At 42.5% G+C, this 22,779-nt stretch overlaps 1 protein-coding gene across 5 annotated transcripts in view; it reads right to left on the bottom strand.

Annotated features, from left to right (window-relative positions):
• nrxn3a (neurexin 3a) overlaps nt 1-22,779 on the bottom strand; it is a 205,770-nt gene that overhangs the window by 177,377 nt on the left and 5,614 nt on the right. For all 5 annotated transcript variants that reach the window (XR_010168054.1, XR_010168055.1, XM_063908905.1 and 2 more), the window contains exons 2-5: nt 19,333-20,446; nt 13,136-13,156; nt 11,132-11,158; nt 10,093-10,161 (exon numbers count right to left, since the gene is read on the bottom strand). Coding sequence is in view for 3 of the 5 variants with exons in the window: in XM_063908905.1 (XP_063764975.1) it covers nt 10,093-10,161; nt 11,132-11,158; nt 13,136-13,156; nt 19,333-20,017 (802 nt within the window). In the remaining 2 variants the exon portion in view is untranslated. The remainder of the gene's footprint in view (nt 1-10,092; nt 10,162-11,131; nt 11,159-13,135; nt 13,157-19,332; nt 20,447-22,779) is intronic.

Raw genomic sequence — 22,779 nt, 5'->3', positions numbered from 1 at the left:
TTCGTATCTGTCATGTCTTTGTGTTGTGTGTTTTATTTTGAAATGTTTTCCCCACTTCTGTCATGTTAAGCTTCACTTCCTGTCTACGTTTCCCTCCTGAGCCTGATTGAGTTATTGTGTTCACCTGTTGCCCCTGTGTTTTTCCTCCTCCTTCCAGCTGTCTCTCGTCTTGTGATTACCCATGTGTATTTAGTCCCTGTTTCCCTTTTGTCTGGTGTTCGGTCATCGTAATTTCTTCCCTGATCTTGTCCATGTTACCTGCCTGTTCCTGTCACCCTTCATGTCTGGAGCTAAGTGTTTTTCATGTCCTGTGTTACCCTTGCTTCGTGTTTTCATCAACAGCTTTTGAATAAAGATCGCTTTTTGTTTTTGACCCTTACCTGCTTCCCCTTGATTTACCGCACTTGGGTCCTGTTTCCCCAACCCTGACAGAACGACCGAACCTAATATGGATCCAGCAGTACATTTGAGGCTCAGGATGCAGCTCCTCTTCGTGCACGCCGGGAATTGGCAGATAAGCCCTGGTTAGACAGCTCACTACCGGACTATTTAAGGACATTTGTCAATTCCCCAGAAAGCCTGCACCCTTTCCTTAAACCTCGTGTCACAGCAGCCACCAATCCCTTCTTGGGATCCCGCCTGGCCTTTGGAGGTCCACAGGGCCTACAGCAGTCTGCTAAGGGGCGCAGGGTCTGGCTACCAGCCCGTGCTCCTGCTTCCGAGCCTCCTGCTGCCAAACCTCCTGCAGCCAAGCCTCCTGCAGCCAAGCCTCCTACAGCCAAGCATCCTTCAGCCAAGCCTTCTGCAGCCATGCTTCCGGCTCAAGTTTTGGCCCTAGCAGCCATTTTTCCAGACCACGGCCTGGCCGCCATGCTACCAGCTGCAGTCCGGCCGACTCCAGCCCCGCTTGTCCTGTCGGCGGCCCGGCCGACTCCAGCCCCGCCCGCTGTCCTGTCGGCGGCCCGGCCGACTCCAGCCCCGCCCGCTTTCCTGTCGGCAGCCCGGCCGACTCCAGCCCCGCCCACTGTCCTGTCGGCGGCCCGGCCGACTCCAGCCCCGCCCGCTGTCCTGTCGGCGGCCCGGCCGACTCCAGCCCCACCCGCTGTCCTGTCGGCGGCCTGGCCGACTCCAGCCCCGCCTGCTGTCCTGTCGGCGGCCCGGCCGACACAAGCCTCGCCTTTCCTCCCGACTCCGGCCTTGCCTGTCCAGTTGACTCCGGCCTCGACTCCGGACTCGACTCCGGCCTCGACTCCGGCCTTGACTCCAATCTCGCATGTCCAGTCAACTCTAGTCTCGCCTGTCCAGTCGGGGGTCCCAACGACATCTATTCCGATGGGGGTCCTGCCAACACCTGCTCCGTTGGGGGTCCCACCGTCACCTGTTCCGATGGGGGTCCCGTCAACACCTGCACCTGCTCCGTTGGGGGTCCTTCCATCACCTGTACCGATGGGGGTCCCGCCAACATCTGCACCTGTTCCGATGGGGGTCCAGCCAACTCCTCACCCCGTCAAGTCGGTGGTCCCTCCGACACCTGTTCCATTGGTGGTCCCACCAATACATGTCCCTGTCCAGTCGGGGGCCCCGCCGACTCAAGCTCATGTCCCGCCGACGCCAGTACCACCCGGGTTACCGCCAAAGCCATCTCCTGCCTCTTTGGGGGTCCCGCAGAGGCCAGTACCACCTGGGGTCTTGCCGACAACAGCTCATGTCCCGTCGGGGGTCCCTCCGACTGGTGCTCCTGTCTCCTTGGTGGCCCTGCCGCCTCCTGCTCCAGGTGCTTCCTCCGGAGCGGTCCCGCCGTCCTCCAGCCCGCCGTCCTCCAGCCCGCCGTCCTCCAGTCCGTTGTCCAGAGGCGTCTCGCCGTCATCCATCCCGTCCTACAGCCCGTCGTCCAGAGGCGTCTCGTCGTCCTCCAGTCCGTCCTACAGCCCGTCCTCCAGAGGAATCTCGCCGCCTTCCAGGCCGTCCCTCGGAGCTCTCTCGTGATCCTCCAGGCCGTCCTCCGGAGCTGTTTCGCCGTCCTCCGGCGCTGTCTCGCCGCCCTCCGGAGCTGTCTCGTTGCCTTCCAGGCCGCCCTCCGGAGCTGTCTCGCCACCTTCCAGGCCGTCCTACGGAACTGTCTCGCTGCCCTCCGGAGCTATTCCACTGTCCTCCGCCCATGTCTCCGGCCTCCGGAGTTCCTTTGCCACAAGGCCTGTCCGTGCTTTGTCTCATGCTCTGCCTTGCCCGTAGGCCATCGGCCCGAGACACCCTTCTCGTCCTCTGCCTTGCCCCCGGGTCGTCCGCCCGAGACCCCTTTCTCGTCCTCTGCCTTGCCCCCAGGTCGTCCGTCCTCTTGATTTACTGCACTTGTTTCCCCAACCCTGACAAAGAGGCTTTAAAGGGGCTCTATTCTGCTGATGTTCAGGTAAGTGTCTCTACTGTGTCATTTCTCCATGCTTTAATGTCCAAACATTCAGACACACACGTCCAAATCTATTATTAGAAAGTGCATTGAGTATGTTTTTTCGACTTTATCCTACTATTGTTTTTTAAAGGATCAGGTGATACTGCTATCTCATGACATGAAGTTGCTTGAGGAGAGGTGACCTTTTATCAATCAAAGTTTATTTATATAGCCCAATATGACACATTTTACATTTGTCTCCGTCGACTTTTTGTACAGAATATGAATATAACACCCTCTGTGCTTGGACCCTCAAATCGGAAAAGGAAAACTTCCTAAGAAACCCCCCAGTTAACTGAGGAAGATGGAAGAGGAAGATCCCTCCCCCAGGACAGACAGACGTGCAGTAGGTGTCATGCGCAAGTTAAAAAGATAATACATTTACAATATAGGTAGTATAAGTACCTAAGTATGTAAGTAGTGAAGTGAGCATCAGGCAAATAGACTTGCATTCACCAGCCTTATCTGGAGAAAATATGTTCCGCATAGCTGAAAATAATTGATTGATTGCTATTCTGTTGTTATTAAAATGTACAAGTCTCTTTTTTTCAGCTTGGAATTATCAGGGTCAGACATATGAGTTGTTTTTGTTTCAATTTTCAATCCAAACATTTTGTTTAAATATATAATAATAATAATAATAATAATAATCAGTGTCCGAACTACGGGGGGACTCGGGGGATCCGAGACCCCCTGAAACTGACACGAGATCCCCCGAAAACATGATTTGGGAAATGTTGGGGGGTCTCTAAAATATTGGCAAAATGTGTTTTATTGATATTGAAATCGTGTGTAACGGGAACTATTTGCATATCAGAAGTGTTGTGTTTACATCAAAGATAAAATAAACAGATATGACAACGACTGCAGTCTATCCCCATAATTTCTCACGAATTCTAGGCCTGTTTGTGTGTGGTTGTGCCTCTTTCCCATGCGCATTTTGATACAATGTATGTTGTGGGTGTGGCCGAAGTTTGAGAAAGTGTTTTTTTAATAATTCCGTCTTCAGTCAGATCGTGTAAGTGCAAGTGGTCAGCGTTAGCAATGGCTAAACGACAGCAAGGCACTCTTTCCCATTTTGGATTTTTTTAAAAAAGCAAAAGTTCTGAGGAACAACATGTTGTTCAGTCAGCAGATGACAGTGGACAAGCGTCCGCAACCACGTGCATTACTGGAAACGCTGGACCCACGGTCAGCGTGCAGCAGGACCAACGGTCAGCATGCAGCATGCAGCAGGATCGAGCAGGCAGCGTGGAGCTATCTGCCGGTGAGTCCACGTCCGTGGCCCTCTCTCACCCGAGCATCTGGACGAGCCAGCAGTGGACAGAGTGGAAGTCTCGAAACCCCTGGCTGTATACAAAGGATGGCAAGTTGGGATGCTCTGTCTGCCGGGACACAAAAACCCTTTTATCGGAAATGGGAAGTGGCACACACCTGTCTGAGGAATGGATACACGGGGATGTAAGTAGCCAGACACAATTCGGGTTACGTAAAAAAATATACAAACATAGGGATAGCAACGCGCACAGAAGGGCAGTCGAGATAACAGAAACCAAGCAAAAGGACATTCTACCCAACAGAGTTACTGCGATTCATGCCAAAGCGACAGAAGAAACGGCACTGTCCTTTAGATCGGCCTATATGGTGGCCAAGGAAAGGCTAGCCTATCAGAAGCTACCTGCTATAATGAAATTGCAAGAGCTGAATGGGGCAAAAGTGGGTCCTGTGCACAAATCAGACAAATCATGTGCTGAAATGATTGGTCATATTGCGCAGGAAATGAGAAGAAAGTTAGTTTCAAACATAAAATAAATGAATTCAAGAATCAGCCTAACCATCGGACGTGACTATCTCATTATTTATGTAAGATGTGACGTGAGTGGGAAAGGAGACGTGGACAATGTATTTTTGGACATTGCAGAGCTGACACAGGGCACAAATGCAGAATCCATTTTCAATAGTTTGAGACAGAGTTTGCGCCAAGCTGGGTTAGATGACGAGTTTTTGGGCCGGAACCTCATTAGCATCGCCACAGATGGTGCTGCAGTCCTCACCGGTAAAACCACTGGGCTGATTGCGAGGCTGAAACGCGATTTCCCCAACATACAGTCAATCCACTGTCTCGCCCACCTCCTTGAATTGGCTGTCCATGACTCACTCAAGGAGGTTGCTGGATGTAACCACTTTGAGATTTTCATCTCCAAGCTCTATGCTCTGTACCACCAGTCCGCAAAGAATGCACGCTTGCTTGAGGAGGCGGCTGCTGACCTCAATATGCAGGTTTTGAGAATCGGACAAATATTCACTATACGATGGGTGGCTAGTAGCTTTACACGCGATGCGTGTGTGGAGGTGTGGAGCCTGTGCGTAATTGCCGTAAAGCTGTGCTGTCCGCGTATGATTCTGTATGTAGGCTTGTGTTTTCGAGATCCGCGCTCTGAGTCAAGCGCAAGAGCAAGCGCCCCCCCCCCCCCCCCCCCGAGAGAAAAATGGGACCCCCCGAAAATCTCGGCATAGTTCGAACACTGATAATAATACATTGGTTTAAAAGCTTCCTAAGAAGTCTGCACTGTCCTAATGATTTAAAGGTCCCCTATTATGCAAAATGCACTTTTTGCTGTGTTTTTATAAATAAATGTGTCCCCGGTGTGTAAGGAGACTCACAAAGTGTCAGAAAATACAACCCACATCTCTAAAAATGGGGGTACAAACGAGCTGATCCAGATTTGCTCCAGTTATGACGTCATATGGGAAATGTGGGCTGGCTTTGCATTGAACTCATGGCAACGTCCCGCCCGCGTGACAAGTCCCAACCTATCATCTGCAATATACAGGGCGAGCTGAATCCCCTCCGCAGCGCGTGAGTGTGTGTGTGTGTGTAGGGACTTACAGTTGTTGTTTATATAATGTCTCTGCTCTAGTGGTAAACACTGAGAACTGTTTCAGAAATAATGCTGGATTTGGTTTGGAACATAATATGGCGTTTAATCACGGCAGCGTTTAGCTGAGTTTCTCCCGGAAGAAAACTCTCTTCAGAGGAGTGCTCCAAAGGGGCGTGGCCAGCAGCAGCTCCAAAGAGGCGTGGCCAGCAGCAGCTCCAAAGGGGCGTAGCCAGCAGCAGCTAGTTCATTTAAAGCGACAGTTACAGAATCAGCACTTAAGGAACAGGGCTGAAATAGACAGGGGTGAGGCATGCTACAATGGGGGATCTGTTTGGTATTTTGAGCAAAACACCTCAGACATGTTTTGTATAGATATGGCCCTAGAATATATTATTCAAATATACCATAATAGGAGACCTTTAAAAGTAATTGTGTGGTTTTTTCACGAATCATAGACAAAAAAAAAAGGATATTTTTAAGGTTTTTTTGAGTTCAATAACTATTGTTTGGTTTTGTCAATAATTACATTAAGAGTGAAAATTACTGACTGACATCAGGCAGAAGATAGATAGATAGATGGATATGAGAAGAATCCGCTAACTATAGGTTGAAGACCCCCCCCATCACAATGTGATAATCTGCATGTTTTGCCAGCATCGAATTAAATGTGGTTAAGAAAATATTCCGTCCTGTATTCAGAGTGTACATATCTCTTAAGATTTGTCTTGGGACATTTGTTATTTTGTAGTTAACCTGAGAACATATCTTGCATCTTTATCAACTTCTTTGTTTGTATGCTATTTTATGTGCTATGAAGAAAGACACCTCTAGAATGATCGGGTAAAAATAAAAACCTAGCGAACACGATTTACTCAATTACACCGGTCTAATCATTCATTTGGGACTCCTGGAACATTGCCAAATCACTACAGGGATTTCAGGAGTGTAATATTTTAGTTTTGTTTTACATTCTAGCTTATGAGATGGATTGTTGACTTTTACAGTTTCCTTTAGGTATCTGGAAAAAAACATACACAAACAAAAGATATCAATGCGAATGCACAGGAATTGAAACAAAGCACAACAGAAAGAACATCTATCCCTTTCTCCATAACCCAACTAAGAAAGCTTAAAGTCACTTCATAAAGCCAGACAGCCCACTGTCCACTTCATCTTCAGCTGAATTTGTCTGAATTTTTCTCCTCTTTGTGTACAGACTGACTGCGCTTTATCAATCCCACCCTGCTGATTATCCAAGTTTCACAGAGGTTAGCAAGACTATACACCTCTGTAGTGCAATCAACCTGATTAACTGATTAGCATAATACTTGCATAATGTCCCACAATTCATTATCCCTGAATGAGTTCATCGTCGCTCCCCAGGAAACATCTATCCTTCTCTCCTCATGCGCACATCGCATACATACAAAACCCCAGCCATACACAACATGCAAATGATTAAACTACAAACCGGAGGATTGCTTAAACAAATCGAGTATTGGAGCTGATATACTGAAGTGGATAAAGGAGTTCTGGAAAACAGAGTATTATTAAACTTTTACCGCAGTCTTTTCTTTGCTAGCCAAAGTGACAACTCTCAGTGAACGTGACCCATTCCTCTCAAATCGTCTGGGATAGCCGAAAATCAAACTGTGTGAGGGGGCTATTAGAGAGCAGGGACTGTCGAAATAACCTAAGAGGAACAGCAGCTCTATGAGTTTCTATGAGCTTGTGTGTACCAACATGTTTTAAAAGAGAAAGGCATCCTATCATAAAGACCATCAATGTGCTACGCTCATACTGATTGAAGTTACATCCATAGTTTGATTAAAATTGGGTGTAATATTCATTCAGCGTTTGTTCTATTTTTAGTAACCAAAAATCAAGATTCACCCATTAACACATACTCATGCATCATAGCATAAAAAGAAATTCACATGCATACACAGAAAAATGTATGGATACATATTCCTTACACCACCTTATTATAATGCTTTTACTCTTCCTCCTGATCCAACATATTACACAACTGTCCTCACTATGAACTGCAATCCCAACAAAATATATTGAAATGGCTTCGGAAGCAACAGCTTCAGTTAAATTGATGGATTTGATCCAAAGGAAGAAAAAGAGGGTGTAGGAGAGGTTGACAGGAAATAACCACATTAGGGTGTGTTGTGGTCTGGGTCTGTTGTTTTTGTTGCCTTTGCTGAGTGTTAGCAGAACTGGCAGGGTGGCACGGCACAGTATGGACCTGCAGGAACAGCTCGGCTGTGAGCAGCTGCCAACAACGGCTTTGGTCTGAATCACATGACGAGGTGTTAGTGTGCTTTATTTTTTACATAACGTTGGTTTTTAATTTAGATCTTTGCATAGTATATTGATACTACAAATGAAGTAGAGAAAATAACATGTGTAGTACATGTATCTCTTGACATTGATTTATTAATGCAAACATTCACTGCCTTTAACATATATTATAGCTATCCGTAAGGAAAAACTAATCTGCAGAATGATTACTTTTACTTTTGGTGTGGTGGCTGTGGCGCAGTGGGATAGTGCGCTGAACTTCAGGTCAGGGGAGAGTAAGTTGGAATGCCACTGCAGTCATTGCGTCCCTGGGCAAGGCATCTCACCCAAATTGCTCCTGTTGGGATTTCCCACAGTGTTGAGTGTATGTAAGTCACTTTGGATAAAAGCATCTAACAATTAATGGTGCTTTGAGTATCTTTGATGGTAATACCTTTTTAATTTTACTTGTCATCAGGAGAAATGACTTGATAGAGCTAAGTGCAGAGAGCAGAGCTGTGGGAAGGGAAGCGTCCTGATGATGCTGCCCAGGGGTCGCTTGTATGGATAAAAAGATAACCATGCTAGATTTGATCCTTGTGATACCCCAAAGATCAAAGTGTTTGAAGGATTTATTATAGATAATATCACATTTCATTCACAAAGCAACATGCTCACATATTGTATTCCAAAAATAATCTGGTGGTGTACAGTATCAAAGACAGCCTGCATCAATTATCAAATTTATATTAATAATAATATTAATAATCTATTAGATATAAGTAAATCCAAGGTGTCGCAATGTGTGTGAGTCTGTATGATAACATGCTGTTTATAAACCTTTCACTCCCTAAAGAACTAAAAACCTGGGCTCTAGTATCTGCCACGGAAGCTTCCCAACACGTGTACAAAAGCCATGCTGTTGGACTGTTGATGTTGTTGACTGTTGATGTTGTTGACTGTCTGTGTTGTAAAAGTATTATCCATGTAATCTACACACCCGATACCTATTGCACGTCCTTCCGTCCTGAGAGAGGGATCGTCCTCTGTTGCTCTGTGAACTTTTCAAAAATTGTTTCCCCGTTAACCATGGGGTTTCTTTGGGAGTTTTCCGGGGGTCTAAGGACAGAGGGTGTCATTTGCTTTACACACTGTGAAACTCCGAGACAAATGACAAATATGTATGTGATAAAAAGGTATTTGATATCATCAACATGGGTCTGAGGGTTCTATAAAGAAAAATCAGCCTCCTATTCTCCCATTTCTATCCCTCTGCCTCCCTGCCTCCTGACAGCCAGCCGCCATGCAAATAGAGCCAAAATGGATCCTCGTCTGCCTAACAGAAGGCGACAGGGAGCCTGATGCCTAATAATGTCTACCATGTCGCTCAGGGATTAGACACAGCAGCAAGCAGAGAGGCAGGTGGTGAGGGCAGAGGAATCTCCAGGAGCTTACAGCAGCTTTGTTCTGAGGAGGGGGAATCCATTACAGGTGTACACAGCAGGCCGCAGCCAGCCACACGTTGTTAAGGCACACATTTCCATATCCATGTATGTGGGCATGTGCTGGAGGTAGTTGGCTAGTTGAAACTTAATTTAGCTTGCAAAAAGTACGTTTGAAGTTTAGATTTGAGCGAATAATCTCAACTTTATTCTGTGGACAGCAACTGTCCGCCAGTCATGGCAACAGTAGCATTTGCATCCTTGTTACAACATCAAATATTCATGACAGTTTGGTAGGGCTTTGCCCATCAGAGACACTTTAAACATTGCTAAGTTGCTAAGTCAAGCTTTCTCAGGGTTTTGCCTTCGATATTTAAGTTAAGTTAGTTAAGGCAGTCAGCTTTTAAGTAGGTCAAATTTCAAGTCCAAGTGGAGTTGGAAGTTCTCATCAGAGTTTATTTTTGACAGACATTTTCACCAAGTGACCTTTCTAAGATTCTAAGATATGCAAAGACACCCAGAATATAAATTGTCATTTGTTTCAAATCAAATTGCAGGTAATCTTATCATTGAGAGCTTCCCATACTGCAGTCTCAGGAGGTTTCAGAGTTAGATAAAATGACCAAACTAAATGCAGTCCACAACAAACAAGTTAGGTGTGCACTTCAGTTTAGAGTTCAAAACGGAACTTGTCAGTTATTTTTGCAAAAGAAACCCTGTCCTGTCCCTGCTTTAGCCAGTCAGTAGAAACAATGAATAATTTGTGTTGTTTAAATGTCATCAGTGACTACAAACCCTCGTTTACCGAGGAAACGGTAAGAGAGCTTGGTCTTGCACACACTGCACGGCGTCCTGACAAACACACAGGCACAGTTAGCATAGCAATAGCAACACACTTTTTGTTCCATCTCCTTCAATTGATGTCGGCTTAATTACTTGCTTAATCCAAGGACCTTCAGTGAGAAACCATTACAGAGGAGACACTGAACACAGCAAATAAACACATCACACAGCACTGCTCTCAATAACTCACAGAGCAAGCGTCGCTTTTCATATAGGTAGAAAAGGAAAGATTTCGAAAAAGCTGTACCTTTGCTTTTAGCTAGAGGAGGAGCAGGGGCAGGAGGGAACAGAGGATCCACAGCGAGAGAGGCCAGGCAGAGAAGAAGAAGAGGAGATGTAAGTCTAAATACACCAAACGCTTCAATGTATGATTACATGTCATGGAGGTAAATGCATGAACAACTGTAATGCAACGGTACATCACCAAACACCTTAAACATCTGCATCAGGCATTACAGAATGTTTGAATGAAAAACAAGGCTGCCCTACGAAGGCCCCGAGCTTCTTCACAGTGAGGACTATCAGCCCTGTCGAGTCTACCGTTTCTCCAACCCAGTCGAGATTTAACCACGGCCACTTCCGCATTAACGTAGCTCTGCGTCACAGACGTATAAAAGGAACCACCTTAACAGCGCTACGTAATATCACGTCTTCTCTAGCTTGGTAAAAAACGGAATCTGAAGCTACAGTCGTGCTTAATAGCGTTTTTTTAATATGAAAGAAGATCACAACGCATAGTTGAGTAAATGTTAATTATTATTTTTTAATATTAATTCAGCATGGATTTAAAAATAATAAACTAGAAACCAATACCTAGCTTTTTCGTTTCGTTTTTGTTGTCTACATGAGTTCAGTATTTGAGTAAATGTACGTTGATACTCTCCAACACTGCCAGAGGAAGAACAAATTAAATCTAAACTGTGTTGGAAAAACGGCAGAAGTTTAACTGATGATTCCTTCTGTGGCGGGGTAAGATCCGTTTTATATTTGCAGAAAGATGATTAGTATACAAAAGAAATGTTTCTTGTTTGTGGAAAGTGTTTACCATATTTAGATATGGATTGTAGATCTTTTTCCTCCACCTTCTTTGCAGGAGGATAATATAGTCACAGCTTTTTAAGGCAGTCAAGTTCATATTAAAATTCTAATGTATGTAACCCATGCATTTTCACAATCCACACCCACACTTCAATCTGCAAAAACCATAGAAGATGGAAGGAGAGGCATACCTTGTTCTGCCATCATATGTGCAAGGCCTTGATAAGTGGAAAGAGGGGTAAAAGGAGGGAAGGGGGAAAACACAGAGAACACTTGAGAACGATCACACTAAGTTTCAATACTCAGGGGTATTGTGATGATACATGTTTCACCAGGAAGCAAGCATGGCATCAGAACAGGTCACACAGAGCTTTCATCAGTAGTGCATGTGATATTGGAGTTCAGTAACCGAGCTCACATCTTATGACCTGCTGCAGGGATTTAACTCTGCAATTACGGATTTGTCTGACCACTAATGGGGAGGGAAAATAAATACATTGAAAAAAGAACATTCAAGCAGCAGCGTATTTGCTCATCAAGTAGTAACGGAGCAAAATTATCATCCAGTGTGTGTTTCTGTCCTCCTCAGCTTTTGATCCTTACTCTTTGTCACGATCCTGGTTTCGTGTCTGTCATGTCTTTGTGTTGTGTGTTTTATTTTGAAATGTTTTGCCCTCTTGTGTCAGGTTAAGTTTCACTCCCTGTCTTGAGTTTCCCTCCTGCCCCTGATTGTGTCATTGTGTTCACCTGTTGCCCCTGGGTTTCTCCTCCCCTCTCCAGCTGTGTGTTGTTTGGTGATTACCCATGTGTATTTAGTCTTGGTTCCCTTTTTGTCTCTTGTTCGGTCGTCGTCATTTCTTCCCTGATCCTGTACATGTTACCTGCCTGTTCCTGCCCGTCTGTCTGTCTGCTCCTGTTCCCAGTGTCCCTGTATCCCCTGGTTAGTGTTGGTGTGGTTATTTTTTGGTTGAACGTACAGCTTTAATTTAAATAAAGCTCGCCTTTTGTTTGGACCCATACCTGCCCCCCATTCATTTTACTGCACTTGGGTCTTGTTTCCCCAAACCCTGACACTCTTTCCTATCATCTTAAAAGAAAGATTTACATGCTGTCACATTGTTTTCACCTTTTTCATTTGAACCATTATTATTATTATTGTTATTATTATTATTAACTGGTGTAGCCCCTGTAAAGTATCATACATACTGTATATATCATGTATATCGTGACTACCGTTGACTTGCTATAAAGTGATAGAGATTTTAAATGTTCTAATGTTCAATCCAGATTGCCAGAAAAAAGTAAACAAAAGCACCTTTTTTATCCTAAATGGTAGCAGTAACAGTGTTTTCCATTTTTATTTATTTTTTATTGTATTCTATAAACTACTGACAACATTTCTCTGTGTTGGAATTCAACATACACTGGAATGGCTGCCATACATGTAGAGATAAAGATTTAAGAGACATTTGGAGTGGTCTATTCATTTTTTCCGGAGCTGTATATATATATATATATATATATATATATATATATATATATATATATATATATATATATATATATATATATATATGTGTGTGTATATATTAAACATTCTCTCAAGTTTCCCATGAAGAAAGGAGGAACTGCACAGGAAAAACATCAGATCTTTGCAGAGTGATAAACCAGCCAATAGTTTAAGGGCACTGACTGGAGATAAGCGCCAGCATTTGGAACTGGATAAAAAACGTGTTGTTCTCATAAAGCAAATAGACGGAAACATTTTCTTTTGGCAATCTTCTGGAATTGAAGGTACATGTTGACTATGGAATTATTTGAATTGGAAGTTAGTAAAATTGCAAGATAATGGCAAATAATTGCAGTATAATTTGTGAGTTAGTTAATTGCCCCTTCTATGCAGGCAACAGCTGGTCACATGCAATTTCTCATTTTAGAAAACAAAGTGTTAATAACTAAGTCTCAGCGTTTGCATCTTATGAACTGAGTTATTTCTTTTACTTTTTGACAGATTTTCAATATGATATAAAAGCATGGTCACCTGGTTAGACTATGGTGCAAAAAGGGATTCTTTAAAGCTGGTAAGGTTGGAAGTTGCTTCAAAGGGCAGAATCACCAAGCTAATAATGGGTTTATATTGCATGTATGAAATCATGTGGTGTCGTCTGTTTACATTTTCTTTCATGTAAACTCACCTGGCATATTGTTGTTGACCTCTGGAATACAGGGAGATAGAGAAAAGAAGCAAACAAAGCCAGCATTAGAATCACTCTTATTACTTGCATGTTGATTATCATGCAAAATAAAATACACGTAATAGTCCATACAGAGGGCTGGCAGGGGGCACAGACATCTGTATGTTATTCACAATGCAGCAGGGTTAAAGTATCAGCAGCCTGGAACCGTCACTCAGTTCCATAGGGTGACATTCAGAAAGACTTGTATCCATGTATTAACACAACAAAACGCTGTGTAAGTGACTGAAGAGATTAAAGCGTCTGAATTCCTGTCCATAGTGGCTGAAAGGATGTCCAAAGTGATGGAGAGACCAAACACTATACTGATCATTTGGCTATTCTTAGAATCATTGCAGAGTTTGTTACAGCCGTGGGGCCCCTGACACTAGGTCCTGGATCCGCCTGGAAACAACGAATAACAGCAAAACTTTTTTTTTTTTTTTCAGAACAAAGTGGATATTTTGATTAAGGGTCGGATAAACAAAGAAATATCCCCGCCTGAACGGTGCTGCAGAAAACTCCAGATCATGGAGAGGCTGGCTCCAATGACTGAATTTGTGACCTTGAAACATTTTACAGCGCTAGCCCCAGCATCTTCTCTCTCTGACCTTGGGTGTACCACCTTTTTGCTTTTCTTGTCCTGATTACATTGGGTCTATCGAAATATTTCAACTTTGATCTCTGACATCACTTGAGCAGGTCCTCTTGAAGCAGCGACTGGGGGGCGGGGGGGGTAACACGGTCAGTCACACAACATCAAGTGGGCCGTGCTGACAGGTCAATTCCCCACCACACTGCCGGGGGTTGGGGGGGCCTGAGAGGGCCTGAGAGGGCCGACCCATCTGCCAGTGTGCCTGCTGGTCACTCTATCGCCTGCAGGACACATTTAAAGGATGGCATCATTCTGATCTATTTCCACTACCTTATTTTAAGTCAAGGACTGACTTATATTGATCTTAGGTCAGTAATGTCGTTTTTTTAATACAACATAGAGAGGATAGATATCAATCAGTATGATAATATAACAGCACAAAATTAAACAAAAAATGTAAATTAAACATTACACATAGTTATGTAATAATTACATGTTGGGATTATTGGATAATTAAAAGGTAGATAAAAAAAAAAAAAAAGATTGCTTATTATATAATTGAGCTCATGCTACATATGGTGGTTACAGTTAATATAAAGTCCAGTAGGCTCCAGGTCAGACATGTTGCTCTGTGTTCAAATGTCAGGAACACATTCTGCAGGGGCATGTTTCGGTGGGGATACATTTTTGAGGGCAGCTGATATGAAAACTCAATTTAATTTCAGTTTATATCTCCCCATAGATCCAATACACTGGACTTTTAGTGTATTTAAAGAGGAATCTTAGGTGTGTGTGTGTGTGTGTGTGTGTGTGTGTGTGTGTGTGTGTGTGTGTGTGTGTGTGTGTGTGTGTGTGTGTGTGTGTGTGTGTGTGTGTGTGTAAGGAAAGGGAGAGAGGGATAGAAACTTGCAAATATATACATATTTAATAATGTTCTAATCAAACTCAATCCTCCACCAACATTCTTTCGGTTGACTCACCTGCATTTTCAAAACGGTATATTCATCGTTGGACACATAATCTAGGTGAGAGCGACTCTCTTTTAATTCAATAGCCAAAAGGTGGCAGAGGATAGCGAGGGATTACAGCTCAACATGGATTACTGAAAGGGATGATTCATCATGTGTTAGATGAGTGGGAGTGCAGTGATTAATGAACCATTTCTAAATATGCTCTCTTTCCTCCATGCTGGCTGAGCTGAAGGTTTCCTGCACGTCGTTGACAATGAAAGGTAAATCAGCAAATGGAAGGTGCGTGTGCACACACAATCCCCACAGGAGGAAAGCTTGAGTCCATACGGGGCTGAGGGCTTCATTATAACTGTTCTCATCATCAACATTGTAACAACTATAATCTCCCCACTGCCCGCTCCCCCCAGCAGCCATGTTTCATATATGAACATAAGGGAGCTCCGGGGGGGCTACTGGAGCCATCTGCTCTGAAGGGTCACCGGCATGGGACTGGACTGTCGACTGGGCACAGCATTGACACTTGATAGACAGGGGGCTACAGATCCAGAGAGTCTGTGTTTGGGTACAGGCTCTTCCTGAGCCTCTCATGTTTCCTGCTCTTCTTTCCGACCTGAGCTCGGAGAACTGCCATCATTTTCCTGTTGACCTATAGTGGTAGGCTGACTGCAGTACTTGCAGTCTTTATTTATTTTTACTTTTAGTCCAACATATCGGTCCACCATAATAAAAAAAGTGAAGTTGTTATTGTTAAGTGACAAAGCACTCTAGTGGCCACATGAATAAAGACATTGTATGGCCAGGGGCAACGAGTAAATAGTGACAGGTTGTTATGGAATCAGAAAGTCCTGGAGGATGGATCAAGCAAGGTGAACCGGGCCAAATGCCGTTAACATTATAAAGAATGTAACCTGCACTGGCATTCATCTGATTTGCTGATGCAGTGGATTGCTTGATTATGTTGCATTGTCCTTAAACTATTTGCATCAATACCCTCCATTCCAATGCCTGAGACGGCCCTGTTTTTTGTTCAGACAGGGCCCGATGCGGACTGAACTTAGCCTGATTTTTCCTCTTTGTGTTAGCATTTCATTTGAAGCATCTGCTGGAAGTTTGTTAAGAGGTGAATTGATTTGTGAATGAAGTGATAAAAAGAGTTGTGGTAGACTGATACAGATGTGCTATGAAGGTAATTCTATGTTTTACTTTGAGGTACAGTATCTCACATTCTATCAGGTTCAGGTTTTGTTTTCAGCCATGATGTATTCTCTCCTTGTTAAAAAAAAGGTAGAGCAAGGGTTCAAAATGAAAGCAATCCACCCATCAGTGTCAGCCAACATCATTAAGCACATTATTTATCCCTTAACAATCAGCAAAGCAGATCTCAGGGCTGCTGGAGTTCCAGGCTTCCACTCACCTATCAGTGCCTAGCAGGAGGCAGACAGGCGAGCGAGGAGAGCCTGGCGTTAATCAACTCTGAGAACACATCCCAACCTAAATCAAGGTTGGGAGAGGCAGCCTATCAAGGGTCACCAACACGCCTGCATCACAGTGCCGAGGAGGGAGGTGTGTGTGTGAGTTTTAGGTAGAGAACTTTGAGAGGAAGAGGAAGTCACATGTAGGATAGATCTGGTGCAGGAAACATATTTAATTTAAAGTGTTTGTATTATGGTATTCTGTCGAAATATTAGCTGGGGACATTCTGCTCGGGATATTGGTGGTCCTGTGAGGATGATGAATAATGATTTTGGGTCCTTGATTGAGACACAAGTATTAGTAGTGCTTACCAGCTCCGCTAACATATAGATATTGGATGTCTGATATAGATTATTGGGGGATTCCCAGGGTCCCCATTGCTTTAATACATAGTTAGTATCCCCCTGAACTTTCCTTTACACCAAAGAATGAATTTTCACTTTGCTTTTTCGGACACTCAATGACCTTTCATCCTCAGGTAAACATTTGTGGAAAAAATTGCCCCTCATTGCCTTTCTCAAGAGCGATCCTTTACATGATTTAAGTCTATTGGCTTAACCATTAGTATGTCACCAGTTCTGTCCTGCACTTTGTTATTGTGGGGTGTATGCTATCCTCCTTTCAGACTTCAGGACTTCCCGTGTCACAGCAGTGTGAAAAGTGTAGTTCTGGCAGATCTGGCTGGCAGTGATAGAAGTAGAAAGGTGGGGTTAGTGAAGAATTATTCTATTTGTGGCTCTAATGTCATGAGCTCGTGATATTTTCCTATTTTTACTAGCTGGCAGTGTTGTATTACAGGAAGTATCAGTATTTCCAGAAGCTCTCCGGATAAGAAGGAGAATGTTCCTACTACATCCCCTTCCTAGCCGGTTCTGTAGAACACCAGGAGAACTCACACTGCTGAGACCCTGGAGGGATAAGCCAAAGATGTCTGACAAAAGAACGCAGAGAAATTCAAAAAGAGTGTACTGAAGTTGTAGTCAATCACAAATATGTTGACCAGTGGAGCCCACCTTGTCAGTGAAATGCCACCAGGGCCATCGCCTGAGAAAAAAAAAAAGCAAAGCATTTGCCACCACTACATAAAGGAAAAAGCAAATCCCTTCACCCAAAGCCTTCCCTTTAATTCAAACACAGGCACTGATAGATTAAAAAAATACAGAGTCCCTGGCCTTTTGTCTGCGTGCTGGGGACTTGGCATTGGTCCAAATGAGATGTAAATTCCATATTTGTGCCAGGGTAAAAAAAGAGAGTCAAAGCTTGAAAGTCAAAGATGCTGGGAATAAATAGCTAAACATATATATTTAAACAAATCACCTCTGATCTGAATGAATTAAATGGAAAAAACGACTCTCTCATCTAAATTGTATTGATTATCTCATAAGGAGTGAGGTAATTGTCTACTCTTCAGCTGCTGGTTTGGAAAGGCTGAAGAATGTGTATTGATTGTGAATAATGAAGAAGATAACAGCTTTTTTAACGCACAGATAAAGAACCGATGGATTCCTGCACCCTGTCCATGTGCTGACTGCATGTTCACCACTTACCAACTTACCACCTTATTATTATTATTATTATTATTATTATTATTATTATTATTATTATTATTATTATTATTATTATTATTATTATTATTATTATTATTATTATCATCATCATCATCATCATCATCATCATCATCATCATCATTATTACTATTATTACTATTATTATTATTATTATTATTATTATTATTACTATTATTACTATTATGATTATTATTATTATCATCATCATTATTACTATTATTACTATTATTATTATTATTACTACTATTATTACTATTATGATTATTATTATTATCATCATTATTACTATTATTACTAGTATGATTATTATTATCATCATCATCATTATTACTATTATTACTATTATGATTATTATTATTATTATTATTATTATTATTATTATTATTATTATTATTATTATTATTATTATTATCATCATCATTATTATTATTACGATTATTATTATTATTATTATCATCATCATCATTATTATTATTATTATTACGATTATTATTATTATTATTATTATTATTATTATTATTATTATTATTATTATTATTATTAAAGCAAGTGAAAGCGCATTTCATTTGGCCTGCAGAGAGGAAGGCGGGGAGAAATGAGTAAAAGGATTTCTTTTAATCAAAATCAATTTTGGTCTCACTAAAGCCGGCTGTAGAGCGATTGAAACACTGCTCCGGCAAAATTCTCCGCACAAAAGGATGCGATACAAAACACCTGCCATCTTGTGATTTGGTGAAGAAAGGGGCTCAGGAGGCCCCATTCTCTCTGTAGGCGTCCTTATCACTGCCTGCAGGACCCATGCTATTAACCTGTGCTTCACTGGCAAACTGTGCTTAGATAAGCTTTCTTACAGCTCAGTCCCTCAGACTCGCACACACACACACACACACACACACACACACACACACACACACACACACACACACACACACACACACACACACACACACACACACACACACACACACACACACACACACACACACACACACACACACTTCAGGATAATACTAATCATTGTGAGAGCCAATCAGGCCCACAGGCCATGCCTCAGATGATACCCGGGGTAATATCAGAGACGATGGTTAGAAAGATAAAGGGTAGAGTAACGTGGAAACACTGAGAGGTGATGATGTGAATGATGTTTGCCTTTAACATTCCTGTAGGCTAACGTGACAAAGTGATTGACAGTGGACGTTGAAATCAGATGAATAACAACAACAACAACAACCACAACAACAACAATAACAACAATAACAACAATTAAATGTGTTTTTTTCCAAACTTGACTTGTGCAGCTCTCCAAATGTGAGCGAACACTCCCATCATTGGTCACATCTCTAATTTGTTCAGCTTCTCAAATCAAGCCCCCAGGAACAGGAAGGCAATTTTGGCATTAGGCCCTTAGCAGAAATTTGCAACAGATATAAAATGGAATTGGAAAACAAAAAGAAACGAGGCTAAATTCAAGGTTAGAGTAATGAGTGTGTTCACAGTTGGAGTCCTGTAGGGGGAAAGAGAGCTGGGTCAGACTTTAATGGCGGGAGTTACCTTCATTGCAGAAGCGGCCCCTGTATTCGGTTTTGGAGCAGTCACATACGGGCTCTCCATCCACCACTGAGCATGTACCGCCATTCTCACACGGGTTAACCGTGCACCACCCCTCGGACTCCAGGGGCACCTTAAGGCTTCCCAGGAACAGGGGCTGTGAGATGCCATATTTGAGGTCTGTTATTGTGCCCCTGAAGGGCTGCATGTTTCGCACCATAGGCAGTGTGAGCGCACCGTTGCGGATATCCTGAGGCACTCCACCCAGGAATAGATCACTGACTATCTTCATGAACATTCGCTGAGGCCGCACCTCATCTGCTTTGGCCTGGCCATCCAGTACCAGCACTGTGCGCAGGTTATACCTGCTCAGAGAGGCGAAGTGCCAGCTGCCGTCGTCCACCCGTCTTTCAGAGACCACTGTCGTCTCGGCACAGTCGATGCTGAATCCCAGCTGCAGTCTGCCCTCCACCACCGACAGCTGCAAATAGTCACAGTAGCCTCCATCATCAAAGTACAGCAGCAGCGCCTCCGAAGCCTCCGTCTTAAACTGGAAGCTGAGGTCACCACGGGTGCTGGCATCCCAGCGGAGGTAGCGTGCCCACTGACCTGGTGTGCCTAAAAATTCCAGTCCCAGACATGTGCTGAGAAACACCTGCAGCCGGATAGAAAACCCTACAAGACCCATAGCTGCAGAGAAAGTATTATCCAAGAAGAGTCTGAAGGGGGTGCAGTCAGATTGAAATCTTCAGACGGTTCCACAGATTCATTCACAATATGTGCAGATATATATTCTAATAAATATTTCTTACAAAAATATGTTTTAAAAGGGGGAAGGGCAGTAGCAGGAGAACAGTCGTTGTGGTTAACAGTCTTAGGTTCACATCAGTAAATTGTTGAGTAGTTGCAAGGCAGTGGTCATATGGAGGAATGGTTGTTGTTCTCCTTAGAGTCGATGCTTTTAGGATTAATAATAGTTGTTTATGCTTTAGGACAGATGTTATTAAAAGTCATGGTGCAAGGTTTGATGGAAAGGACTTTTTGGGATAACAGGCCATGTGGAAGTTCCTCCTTCATGTTGTCTGGTGGGATCAACTGTCCTCTTCTGGTTCCATCACTGTCAGAGAGAGAGAGGCAGATGGTTACAACAGGTCCTTCAGCATTGCCTCTTACAGCACTAACACCAGAACACACACCCTAGGTTGTTTCGCATCTCATAATAACACCACTATACAGTTATGTGCTCTGAGAGAAGAACAAGCAGCTACAATGCAATACATGGTATAGGTACAAGTACAGGTATTTTACTTAAGTAAATATGCTCATCAAATAAATTATGATATCATGTAGATTGAACGATCCAGCAGTTGAATTACTTACAATGACCAGAAAACATGAGACCAAAATACATGCTTCTGTAAAAAGGGGTTGAACCTAGCACAGCAAAATGTAGGTTAAACCTTGAAGCTAATTTATTAATATTCTTACATTGTGTATATGATACTTTAACAGAAGAAGATTTTCCTACAGAACTTTTACTTTTATTTATATCATTAATATATATTTGACCATGTTTTTTATATTACTTGTTTGGAGAAGATTGCCCATGTCAAATTATAACTTATTTCTTATAGTATGTCCATTGTAATAGCTGTGTCATTTCAAAACCATGCATCTTATATTTACAATATCAAATAGTTTTGTTTTACTATTTGAAACAAGGAATTTTTTAATTAATATTAAATTGTTTATTTAACATTTAGAGGAATTTATTAGACGTGACATTTCTAAATCCCTTTTTCGGGAAAACATTGGCAATAATAAAATTGGTATCTTTTCATAAAGTATTCATGGGACTAACCACTCAAGAACATGGGTCATGCTGGAATCAGCCTGTACATCAGGTGCTGACAGCTCTAATGGAGGGCTCAATACTCATATTCGACAAAATATTATTTTTAATGAGGAAACATGGCTGTTTGTAACACAAACTGACCTTACAGTCTTAGAGAGTTACAGCGAACATGTTCTGTTGGCACCAACCCTTACTACAGTGCTCTGTGATATTGCTGAATGTTCCTCCTCAACAAAGGTTCTTTGGAGTTATCGGTCATCTGCTGAGTAAATGAGCTTTATTATTCTCATGGTAGTGCATGTCTATCAGTCGGCCAGGGACACTTTATCTGATGGCCAGCCTAGAGAAACAGATTTCTGCTGAATCATGATCAATTCTGAGAGAAACAGAGGAACAAACATGCAATCACACAAACGGTCAACAGATCTCATGAGCTTTCAACATGCAGTTCCACCGTTAAATGGCATACAGATTATCCATCTTTCCTAAAAAGACAGATAAGACTTGTAAATATATTTACTTTCATTTATTTAGATTCCATTACAGTATAAAATACTTATTTTCGACCTAACTGTGGAGATGCAGTTGGTGTTCTAAACTCAGTTCTCACAACTACCACAAACCCTCCTTTGCAATTCATGCAGATTCTCTCGCATTACAGGTTACTCTTATTTTCACATAGTACACTGGCCTTTTTGGACAATATTGTAATATTTGTGTAAACCATTTCAAGATTGTACGTACTGAAAAAGTGGTATTTTCATCTACAGACTTTATTTCGGACAGACTCTTAGCATCATCCACAGATATTTCACTGACCTGCCCTGTTCAACGCTCAGTTACTTTGACACACACGACCAAAACTATTGTTTAAAAGGTGGGAGTCAAAACCTTACAACCCTACCCTTGGCTGTTCAACAAATCCAGATGCATGTGTACAACCCTTCAGCTGAAAGCCTCTGCAAGAGGAAAAGTTGCCATTCCAGCTTTGGCAACAACTGTTTGCATTACAAATCAACCCAAAATAGGAGAATAGATTTTCCAAAATAACAGTTTTACAATGTGGCAATGCATTTCAGTGATGTAGTCTTTGGAATGTAAACGTTTTACTGCTATCGTGACATCCCTTATAACTGGAAGTACGGTATGAACCATGTGACAGAAATGTCTTTACGCAATTCACGAGGTCTGCCTCTAATATAAGCCTGATGCTAATAGATTTAATATATAATGCAAAAAAGCTGGACAAATAACAAACCTCCAACATATTGCTTAAAAGATTATATGCTTCCTTGGGTCTTTTTTTGTTGTTTGTCAGGAAACACACTTGTTAATAAATGATGATGTAGAAGAAATGAAATTACCAATCATCTGTTTTGTCCGACTATATCCAACAACAACACATTCAAAAAAAGTGAAAGCAGGAAGCCAGAGAATGATCTCTAGCAGGACTGTCCTCAGAGCTGCTAAAGGTGCATCCACAAGGGGTCAAATTAAATACATTAGGCCTGGTATTGGTATCTCCATATTGAAATATTGTTTCAGATTATGTGATATTGTTTATATTCTTTGTAGGTGACACAAAATGGACCATG

The sequence above is a fragment of the Eleginops maclovinus genome, chromosome 19, assembly GCF_036324505.1.
Source record: "Eleginops maclovinus isolate JMC-PN-2008 ecotype Puerto Natales chromosome 19, JC_Emac_rtc_rv5, whole genome shotgun sequence".
Classification (NCBI taxonomy): Eukaryota; Metazoa; Chordata; class Actinopteri; order Perciformes; family Eleginopidae; genus Eleginops; species Eleginops maclovinus.
Note: the sequence above shows the minus strand (reverse complement) of the source record. Positions and strands in the feature narration are given on the sequence as shown.